This window comes from Gracilinanus agilis, chromosome 3, assembly GCF_016433145.1.
Source record: "Gracilinanus agilis isolate LMUSP501 chromosome 3, AgileGrace, whole genome shotgun sequence".
In the NCBI taxonomy this organism is placed as follows: Eukaryota; Metazoa; Chordata; class Mammalia; order Didelphimorphia; family Didelphidae; genus Gracilinanus; species Gracilinanus agilis.
The window spans coordinates 182999094-183011423 of NC_058132.1; the positions used below are offsets into that span (position 1 = coordinate 182999094).

Here is a 12330-nt window from a genome sequence, read left to right on the forward strand (position 1 = left end):
TTCAAACCTTTGCCAGAAAACTCGTTTCAAAGGTCCTGTGTTCAAATCTCAGATCAATTAATCTTCATAACCTCAGTAGCTCCCTTCACCTGTTTGGTCATACTACTAACCTTGTTTTCCTAGGTACTCATAAACAGTTCATTTAATTATAGGTTGTAAAATTGTACTTGTAATTTAAATCAAACCATGAACTTGTATGGTGTAGAGCTCATTGTTTTCTATTTAAACATTTTGACATGCTTACCATACTCTTCTGACACGTTTTCTATTTTCTACATATCCTTTTAGCTCCTTATAAAGACTATTATATTACTATTACTACTCCTACTCCTACTCCTACTCCTACTACTATTACTACTACCACCACCATCACCACTATTTTTGCTGTTGCTGCCGCTGCTTACCTCCTAAAAACCCAACCTAGCATCTATGTGGTGAGGGATGGGTGGAGTGGCAAGCAGCCAGGTGATATAGAGCAGGACATTTCATACCCTGAGACCTCTAAGGTAGCCATGGAGACCTGGCAAGAAATGCTGACCATTTGGCCTCTGGCTGGGCCACTGCTTGGGTTAGCAGCTTGGGAATGTGATAAAACTGCTCAATTGAATCTAGGGTAACTCAAGGTTACAGGCTGGCCCTGTTCATAATTCTCATGACAAACAGCTTGAAACAAAAGAGCGATGAAGCAATGTTCATTCATATTCTGGTACCAGAGGAAGGCAAAATACATTGGACCAAATCAGAACTATCAGTACCCTACCTACTAGAAATGCTTTAGGTCAAATAATACTAAGTGGACTGGAAATTGATTGCAGAAGTGAATGATTTCATTTGTGCCTTTACTATATCAAAGTATATTTGAAAAAGAATCTCATGACTTGTAGGTAAGGGCTTTTTTTCTGTTCATTGTTAATGCAACTCATTCCTTCAAGTCATGTAGCAGTATTGCTGACCAGTACAAGACAATCAAAAAAAAATAGCTTCATCCCTGAATCTAGATTAGAAAAATAAGGGAAGGAAATAAACATTTATAAAGCACTTACAGTGTTCTAGGCATTGGGTTTTACAAATATCTTATTTAATCTTCATCCTCATTTGGTAGAATATGATGTTGAGTACTAAAATCTAGAAAGGGGAAAGACCTTGAGATATCATTCAAAATCTTTACTTAATTCATACTTCAAAGATTTTATTTAATAAGTCAGAAAATTATAAAAACAATATTTACATCTCAAAGAAATGGAAAAAGTGTGTGCTGTTAGTGAACAACCTTGTATAAAATATGCTTTATTAGGGCATCTCATATTATTGATCCTATAAGGTCCCAAGATTCAGTCCTCACTTCTCTCCAGTGAGTGCCTTATGGCAAAAGGGCAGGTGACTGAGCTCACCAGGTCTGTACCTCTCTGCCTTTTGGCTAAGATTAGAATCACTGAAAATCTCAAAGGATAGAGGATAATTTCATTAAAAATGTAGAGCTAAAAAATTAAATTAATATAGATGATACTAAAATTAGATAAGAAGATGAGAAGTAAGATGTTTAAAAGATTATTAACTGGGGGCAGCTGGGTAGCTCAGTGGATTGAGAGCCAGGCCTAGAGACGGGAGGTCCTAGGTTCAAATCTGGCCTCAGATACCTCCCAGCTGTGTGACCCTGGGCAAGTCACTTGACCCCCATTGCCTACCCTTACCACTCTTCCACCAAGGAACTAATACACAGAAGTTAAGGGTTGAAAAATATATATTAAAAAAAAAGATTATTAACCACTCAATAAATATTGTCCCCCCCCTAAAGGATATTAAACCAGTGCTTGATGAAACACTTAACTCTGGAGTCTCAAGAAAGCATGGAATTGTAGCATTGGTTCAATAGAGGACATTTGAATTTTGAGAGAAGTTAAGAAAAGAAACAAATAGCAGTATGTATGACCTGAAGAACAGAAATAATGAGCAAAATAAAAGAATTTGAATCTGAGTGGAAGTGACTACAAAGAAGTGAAAGAAAACAACAGGTTGGAAGTGCAAATGTAGCATAGTGGAAGATAATCTGAAAGAATAGAAACAAAATAGCAATGAAATTAAAAGAACTCTTGATCTCTATTTAAACAAAATATGTACCTTGAAGACAAGATACATAGAGACAATTTAGATAATAGATCTCTAAGAAGACAAAATAAACAATGTCTGACCAAATATTGAAAGAAGTAATAAAAGAGAATGTCCTAGCAAGATAGTCTTCTCTGAGGGAGTGTTGTGGCTGCATGGAAAATAGTCTGCCTCAGGAGATAGAAAATCAGAGATCCAAGGGTCAATTGGCATCCAGAATGTATCCTGAGAGGAGATGCATGGGAAATGGGAAATAAAGTGATCATATAGAGGGCAGTGAGATAAAATTGAACCATGAGAAAATTTCTACCATAATACAATGCTTCTATCCTCATTACTAAAAAGAAGTAAGAGTTGAGATGAGGGTAAAAATACATGAAAGAAGTTTATTTTCATGTAGAATAAGCAAAGCAAAAATAATGTTGATTAAGTAAAATATAAGAGGAAAAAAAGTAGGCTTTGAAGAGGAAGAGAAAATGAAAATATAATTTCAGGAAAAAAATTACGGTGACACGAATGGAAGAAAATATGAATCTAACTCATAATTACAAATGTGAATAGATTAAACAATAAACTTTATAATCTCTTCCTAATAAGCAATACATCTAAAATAGAAGACATACATGAAATAAAAAAGAAAGCCTGCAACACAATTTACTATGTATTAAGTGAATCCACAAAAGCAGAATTTGCACTCGTGCTGCTACAAAAAACAAAAATGAAAATTTATCATATAAACAGATAAATTACAATATTCTAAACTAAACTGTAAAGAAAAATGGCATCAATATTAAATGTATATGTTCTATTAGTATAACATCTAAATATATAAAGGAAAAATTAACTGATGTGCAAGAAGACATAGATAGAAATACAATATTATGAAACTTTGCAGAAATTAAGAAAAAAGGAAAATAAGTAATTTTTTAAATGCTGGAGAAATCAGAGCTAAAGACTGCATCTTTTGAGTTGAAGTGCTATAGAACATATATATTTCTCAGCAGTAGGTGAAACATCTACAAAATTTATGACATATTAGGACACAGAGAAATAGCAAATAAATGTAAAAAGGCAGAAATATTATAAACATTCTTTATAGATAATAGTATAGTAAAACTAGAGTTAAGTTTATGGATCACAAAAAAAGATACATACCTAAATAAAGACTTAATAATGAAATCCTAAGTAATGAGTGAATCAAAGAACAAACCATAGCAATAATAATTACTTGAAAGTTAGTGGGATGCAGCTAAAGTATCTTCAGGGGGAAAATTATATCTCTGAATATCAGCATTAGAAAAATAGAAAAGTAAAAAAATTAATGAACTGATTATTCATCTAAAAATTAGAAACATAAGTAAATCCAAAAGAAGACAAAAAACTTCTTAAAATTAGAGGAGAAATATATATATATATATTGGAAACAAAAAAGAGTAGACCTAAATATAGAAGTAAAAAACACCAGAAGTTGACTCTTTGAAAAGACTTAACAAAAAATGATAAATCTTTAGCAATGCTTCTTAAAAAGAAAAGGCAGAAAATATCAAATGAGAAAGGCAAAAAAACATAGGCACACACACAAGAGCCCAGAGGAAATAAAAATAATTATCAGAACCTATGATGCAATTGTAGGGTCTCCCTCCAAAAACAATAACAGGAAAAAAAAACAGAACAGAAAAGAAATAAATTACCTTCAGAAATAAAATGCCCAGACTAATAGAGAACTTAAACAATTCCATTTCAGAAAAGAAAATCGCTGTAAAGAAACTACCAAAGGGAAACAATAACAAAATTCCTGGTACTAATGGATTAAAAGGAGAATTCCATAATTTAAAAAATACCATTGCTACACAAATTATTCTAAAAAATTGAAAAAGACACCCTTAAGCTCGTTTTTAAAATGTGTGTGTGTGTGTGTATATATAGTCTTAAAATCAACAGTTTTGTTCTTTAGTCATTTCAATCATGTCCAACTCTTTGTGACCCCATTTTAGGTTTTCTTGACAAATATGGTGAATTGATTTGCCCTTTCCTTTTCTAGCTCACTTTACAGCTGAGGAAACTGAGGGAAACAGTTAAGTGACTTGCCTGGGGTCATACAATTGGTATCTGAGGCTAGATTTGAACTCAGGTCTTCTTGACTTTAGGTCTGGCACACTATCCACTTTTCCAAACTACAGCAATTTATCCAAGAAATCATTCACTCTGACCAATTTGAATTTACAGGAATGGTTCAGTATTAGGAAGGCAATCAACATAATTAGAATATTAAGAACAAAAATATTCCAAACCAGGATATCACCTCAACAAAGACAGAAAAAACTTTTGGCAGACGTTTATAGGGATATACTAAAAAAAGAATAGATAAGGAGGAATCCTTTTTAATATCATAAAAGGTTATTTATTTAGAACCAAAAAAAAAGAGGTATCATATGAAACAGAAATATACTAGAAACACTATTCCCAATATATTCGCCTTGAAGGCAAATAAAGCAAAAGCTTCAGTCACAGAGTCTCTATTAAAAGGAAGTTCCTTAAGAGAAGTTCAGGATGTTTCAGTCTTAACACTCACCATGTGGAACAGTCTCACCAGCTCCAGACTTCCTTCAAGTCCAATCACGAACCAGAAGAGAAGGCCCAGCTCACTGAGGTTTCTTTTTAAAGGGGCCTCTTTTGTGTCACTTCCTGTGGCCTCCTCTTAGTTTACATGTTGTTATAGATATAAAGAGTACAAGGGAGATATAGAGATATAATGGTGGTAATGATATGTATCTGTCTATGATCTCCTCAGCTGTGTCATCCTTGTCATTTTAAAGTTGGAGTATTGAATTCAAGAGAAAATGAGATTAATTTATTTGAATATCTGAAAGCTTTTTTTACATATAATATTCCCAATGTATGTATTCTTGGAGGATGCTTTATTTCCAAATTAAAATTTAAGTGGTATCCACTATGTTTTGATGCAATGTAAATTAAAATTCATACTTTTACTTCCAAAATATAGCATTGAAATCACACTTATTCCAATGTCACCCCCTAATTTATTAATGCATGAATTATACATATACCATAGTACTAGAGCTGAAAGAGTTGCTAGTTTTTTTTTAATTTAATAATTTGCCTCTTAATCCTTTACATTGATATTATGGATTTGTAAACTTAACCCACTGAAGGAGTAAATGAGGATAGTCAGTAAATAGATAATATTCCCATAGCAAAACAAATTTTCTAGTTCATATAGCAGGCTAAGTGTCAGTTGTTTTTTACTCTATTAAAGTGACTTAACACTTTCTTTTCAGAGATGTAGAAATATAATCTGTTGCCTTTGATATTCTGTTTCCAAGCAATGTCCATTGGATTATAAATTTAGAACTGGAAGGGATATAGAGGTCATTTAGTCCAACTCCCCCATTTTCACAATGAGGAAACTGAGACCCAGGAGTGTTTAAATGGTTTGCTTGAGTAACACAGGTGGTAAGTAGCCGAGCTGAGAAATGGACTCAACCCCTCTCTGACTGTACATCAGTGCTGTTTCATCTATGCCACACAGAATAATAAGAATTCCTGTCCTACCAATTTTCCACATTTCAACTAAGCTACAAGATACTCTGATTAGTTAGCTGTATAGAAGTTCTTTAAAGGATGTTGCCAAAACAAATATATGACCAAAAAAGATGATTTTATTATATGACAAGAATGAGTGATAACTGATGGAGGTCTTGAATGGTCCAGTGGTATCAAAATGACAGCAGAATGTGAGGATGGCCCCCAGCTTATTGGGTAGGATCACCAATTACTCACTTTATGTGTAGACATAGATAAAAGTTGGATAGGATAAGCAGATATGAATATTACATATTTCGACTACTTGTCTATTGGATTTCTTGACTTTTAGGGAAAGAATTAATTTAATTTACATTGCAGGATGGAGACAACCGTGATAAATACTGATCCTATCCCATCACTATTAAATTATATCTGAAGACTTATAAGATCGAGAAAAGTCCCAAGTCATGCCAGAATTATATTGTCATGTTATTTCTAGGAAGTTTATCTTTATAGTTGATTTATCTCCCTAAACAGCTATCTTTTTACTATGAAATATGACTGGAAAAAAGAATAATTCATTCTTAGGAAGAAAATCTTCTAGCATTTATAAAAGTAATATTTATTTCAACTTTTTTTTAAGTCTAGCAACATAAGACTAGTTAAGTTAGTGTCAGTTCCCTGCATCTAGCATAGTGCTAGATGCTCCAAGAACTGACTTTGTGCTTGCTGAATGAATTCAAAGAATGAATACATAATACTGAACCAAAGAATGAGATAATAGCAAATACAAATCTTATGAAAATTAAGATTAACATCTCTCACTGACCTTTAATTTTTCATCAAATTTTTACCTAAATAAAGGGGGCAATAGGGTTGGCAAAGAAACAGGAAACAAGGCAGAAAGAGAGAGGAGAGAGACAACGAAAATGCTAACAAGGGACAGAACCATTAAGAAGTAAATGTCCCATTCATTAAAGGATATAGAAAAACATTCACTAAAAATGTAACTAGGAAGAAGGAAATTACGACTTAAAATTGACCCAAGAGTAAACAAAAAGTGAGGATGGAACTGACTGAATCTGTTTAGATTTATTTTGGCTCACTGGCCCATTAGACCATATCTTCAGAAGGGAACTGTGTTAAACTTATGGTCAGATTGAGAGCCCTCTCTACAGGAAAGCCACTAGATACCTACAAGAAGTCAGTTAAATGCCACTGTTTAAAAGCTAGAGTCTTTCTGTTCCTAAACTACTCCCTGATTTAAGATGCGTATATTTAGAAATGTACCCATTTAGATACATTTAGAAATATTAGTTCTTTCAGGTCCCAGTATTTCCAGCTCCAAAATTCTATGATTTTTTGTATTGGTCAGTCAAGGCTTTAAATAGTTTAGAAATATTTACAAGGAAGTTCATTACATTAATTAGCAAGTACAATTTTATATATTAACCTGAGAAGATAAAAATAATTAACTATGATTAAAAATACTGAAAAAGCTATAAATTAATAAAATAAGTATTTATTGGCTTCAGATGAAATAAAGGAATCCTTCGACTGGGTTTTTTTTTAAAGACATATGTAATTTAAAAAAATAAAAGTTATTGTTATAGACATATTGAAATTGTCCTTCAAAAAGTTTTTTATACTTTAGATTGATCCAACAATTATTAATCATCTAGGAGGAAAAGAGCACTGAACTAACTACTAGAAAAATAAGAAATCAATTAAATATACCATTCATATTATCAGCAAACACATAATCTACTAATCCTTAATCCACAAGAATTTGTTGGGTCTCTTACATTTTAGTCTCCCTTTTTTCAGTGCTGCAGAAACAAAGATAAAAATGACTTCTCTACCCTCAAAGAACTTACATTCTGTCTCTAGTATTTAGCACAGTACCTAGCACATATAATAAATGCTTGTTGACTGACTAATAAGGGAGGAAACTTGTACATAAATTAGTATATACAGACTCATATGAACTCACTTTTGATGAGAATGGACACTAATAGCTTGAAGATCAAGAAAGGCTAAGATGAATTTCAATGAAGCAAGGAAAAAAACATTTATTAAGTGCCTTTTATGTGCCAAGCACTATGGATCCAAAAGGGAAAGGGAGACAGTCCAAATTTTAAAGGAGCTCACATTCTAATGAGGAGAGCACATATGGAAGGTTTTAGCTTCAAGTCTCATAGAGAGACCCCATGGACCTAAGCATTCAGAAGCAAAGCAGATGCTGGTGCTTTGTCTTTTTTTTTAATGCAGGTTAACTTTTTTACATGCCAATACAATTTTTAATAGTCATTTTTTGACATTTTGTGATCCATATTCTCTCCCACCACACAACAATATGGCATGTGACATGATATAAATTGTCTGTGTGTTATCATACGATGCATATTTCCACATTTATCATATTGTGAAAGAAGACACATTGTTTACACTAGAGAAAAATTCTTAGAGAAAATAGGATGAAGAATAATAAACTTCAATCTGAATTCAGATTTCATCAGTTCCTTTATGGCAATGTCTAGCCCTCTTCATCATGTGTCCATTGGAGTTATCTTGTATCCTTGCATTGTTAATAACATCTAAGTCATTCATAGTTGATCATCATATAAGGTGTTTTGTCTTTAATATCATTTTCACTGATAGAACCTCTCAGAGATGCCAAGGACTTTGGAGGCAAAAACTTCCCAATGGCTGTGGCCATGCCTATAACTTCTTCAGCACATATGTTTCCTTTTTATTTTATTTTTACTTCTACAGCCTCATCCGGATTAGTGCAACTAATTCCATCAAATGTTCACATGTAGTAAAATTTATACAATTTGCAATTATAGTAATGTAAAATATGGTAAGTGGTTCTAGCCTAATGGAAATATGCAGTACAAATTTGAATAATTCAGAAAATGTAACATTTCACTCAAAAGCATTTTATATTCATGCATTAAAAAAATCTTCTGATGTTTTAAAGGTAATGCCAAATGTCTGAATAGAAAGATGCATATTCCAAAATTGTGATTTGCTTTTCTCACTGACATCACTCATAAATGTGTATTTTGCTAGGATCAGTATGTTCTCATTAATTCAATTCCATGCCACCTACAGTTACATCACTGCTGATGCATAGTTACTTCCTGAAGCATTTACTAAAAATGGAAATTAAATTTAAAGAAAATTAGCCATGGGAACTGATCTGTCTTGTTGTAAGTTAGCATTTTTCTCACACATAACATTGGAAATTTGAGTTTCCTTCTCTTTGAAGCCTTGCTCACAATAGGAAATGTTGTCTTTGACCTTATTAAAATATATTATAATTACTGATAGTATAACTCAAATTTAAACATTTTCTACATTTTTAACATAGATCAGTGGTTTACTATTGGAAGGATGCAGTTTTGATGGAAATCGACTCTCTGAAAATCAACATGACTCACCCAGTGTATCTTCAGTCCTTCCTTGTTATATGTCCTGGATTCAACAGGTACTAATTAGCTTTTTAGGAGGTGTCTCTACTAAATCCTACGATTTGCATTTTAAAAAATGTAATAGTATACCTCATTCAGTTTGATACATTTGACCAGGTTTTAGAAAAACATTTCACCTATTGTTTTATTTTTATTTAAGGTCTTACGTGAATTTACTTATTATGAAAAGACTCAAATTTAGCATCATTTTCTAAAGCTTCCATATAGCCTTAACTAGAAAATGTTTAACAAAGATGGAGTAAAGAGCCCTGGATTTGGAATCAAAAGAAACCCAAGTTCATAGGATGGCTCTGTTATGTATTATCTCTATAATCATAGGCAAGTTACTTAACTTCTTTGGACCTGAGTTCCTTCATCTGTAAAATGAGACAGTTCCATTAGATAATCTCCCATTTTTCTTTTAAAACTAAATCTTATGAATATACTAATTTTGTTTCCCCATTCTTTGAAGGCTCTAACAATGAGCAGAATTTTGAAAAATGGAATGTAAGAAATATTTAATAAGTTTAAAAAAATAAGATTGATTTATGTAACTTAATACCATCATATCTAGTTGTCATGTCAAATAAATTTTAAACATTTTTTTAAAATTATGTGCAGAGTAAATCAAAATTTCATATACCATTATACCTAGTTACAAACAAATCTCAATGTTTAACATACTACCCAATTTTTGCAACTCTAAATGAGAAAACTCCCTCAACAAAGGCAGACTAGCAACTCATTTTTGAATTACAATCTTAGATAATTGATGGGTCACAGGGATATTGGGTGACTAGCCTGTGATCATACAGCCAGTCTTTGTCAGAGACAAGACATGACTTCAAGGGCAGCCCTCTGGCCACAATACCAAGCTACCTCTCCTATTTCCTAAAAACAAATAAAAAGGAATATCCCTATCAATAGAAAAGTTCACATAATTTTCTAATTTAATTATTATTTTTAATCATTTAAAAACCTAAAACAGTCAAATGGTATCTTTTATCTCTTAATCTCAAGTCTTTAATATTATTCTTACATGAAAATAGCTTCAAAGTGTTGATATAATAGCATTATTTAGTATATAAAAAGTCCAATCCTGTAATTATAATTCAAACAAAACTTTTAATTTAAAAAACACCTGGAATGCCCTGTGTTAAAAATAAAGTAACATCATTTAAGAAGCATCATTTGAAATGAGGATAGATATGAAATTCCAGTCAAATTTTTTTTCCTTTTCCATAGTATAAGAGACCACATATACAAGGGGGAGCCATAGCTATAAAGTATCTTCTTGATTTCATTCTGGCCTTTTATTACATTTCATATGACATTTTGGCCTTATTACAACCTTCATGACTGTAATGGCTTGCAAGCTATACACAAAGGTTAATTATCCATAAAAGAGCCTGTGTTACATAATGTCATGTCCTTCAGGAATTTGTCCTGAACCTTATTATGTTCATTAGTGATGACCTATATGAAGGAATCAAGATTTTCTTCACCAAGTTTACTTAGGACTTCAGACTTGAATGACTAATGCTTTGGGAAACAAACATAAAATTCATAACGGCCTTAATTAATTGAAATGCCATTCCTGTTAAAAGAGGATGAAATTTAATGAGGACAAATGCAAGTTGGCATGGTTTTGGGACAAAATCCACAAAGTGAAAAATAAAATTAAGAATTTCTCATTAGGTAGAAGAAAAATACCTGCTGCTAACTAAACCCTTTGCTACAAATGGAATATGAATTAGCCATATACAGTATTATATTTATGAACAAAGCTTTTATTTTAGTAGGATTATATTAAAAGAAATAATGACATAAAAGTTTTGGGAATAATCCTTCCACTATGTTTTCTGTCCAATGTTGTCGCTAAATTATAAACTCACTAAATGGGAGATAGTTCAGGAAAGTAAATTTTTTTAAAGATTTTAAAAGAGATTCTGTGAGTAAAAAAGTGATTTAAAACTTTAAGCTGGAGCAGAAATGGCTAAAATTAATTTGATTTCTCTTTCCAAACATAAGAAGTATTTTAATCAGATCAGGGCCATCCCTAAACAAAACTTTATATTGAGGATTTAATACCTTGTCTCAAATTTCTTTTTCTTCAGACTGCCCATCTATCCAGTCTGGAAAGAAAGAATCTGATAAACCTATTCCCACCAACTTGCTGGTTACTTAGTTGCTACTATCTGCAAAAGTATTTACATTTTAAAAGAAGACTCCTATTTGTAATAGCTGTATTTTAACAGCCAATTAAAATTATTTTGTACCTATATATGTTTAAATAAATAAATGTATTAGATGTCATAACTGTTCTATTGCTCTAAATCCATCAGGTTTCCTTATCCATTCTATTCACTTCTCCCTTTCTGTGATCACAGCTTTGTTCATCTGCCTTTTTTTTAACTTTGCATTCTCTCATAAAGATGTACCTTAATTGATAGTTTTTGTTATTAATGTAAATGAAAGGTTTTTGTGCTATTTTCTTTATCTTTATTGCTAATAATGACTTTTACAGGTTAACCTTGTCTCTTGTGGCCTTGGCTCATCTCAATTATTGTTTGAATCAATTTTCTGGTTAATGCAACTTAATTTTTTTTTTAACCCTTGTACTTCGGTGTATTGTCTCATAGGTGGAAGAGTGGTAAGGGTGGGCAATGGGGGTCAAGTGACTTGCCCAGGGTCACACAGCTGGGAAGTGGCTGAGGCCAGGTTTGAACATAGGACCTCCTGTCTCTAGGCCTGACTCTCACTCCACTGAGCTAACCAGCTGCCCCTAATGCAACTTAATTTTTAAGCATACTAGTGCTCTCTTTATTGCCAAATCTAATGTCCTCTTCACAGTTCTTATAATCTTAATCTTTCTGCAGTATTTGACACTGTTTTTCTCCTTTCAGCTCCCAAATGTTCTGCCCTGTCTGTGTTTTTGTGACACTTGATTCCTTTCTTACCTGTCGGACCTCAGTCTCATTTGCTCTTTCCTGGGCTTTTATCCTCTCTTGCTTGGTGACCTTATCATTTTTACATAGATGATTTACTGATCCAGGCCTAACTCCTAAAATCCAGGCTATTACTCTATTGTTTATTAAACATTTCCACTAGTATGTTCCATAAATACTTCTAACTCATTATGTCCAAAACTAAATTCATCATCTTTGCCACTTGAAAACAGGGATCCATCCCCATTCAGCTG

The 12330-nt window shown here is 32.5% G+C and overlaps 1 protein-coding gene across 2 annotated transcripts in view; it reads left to right on the forward strand.

The window, feature by feature from the left end:
- The window catches only part of DYNC2H1 (dynein cytoplasmic 2 heavy chain 1), a 390998-nt gene that overhangs the window by 364726 nt on the left and 13942 nt on the right, over positions 1-12330 (forward strand). For both annotated transcript variants that reach the window (XM_044668721.1, XM_044668720.1), the window contains one exon: positions 9029-9145. In XM_044668721.1, coding sequence (XP_044524656.1) covers positions 9029-9145 — 117 coding nt within the window. The remainder of the gene's footprint in view (positions 1-9028; positions 9146-12330) is intronic.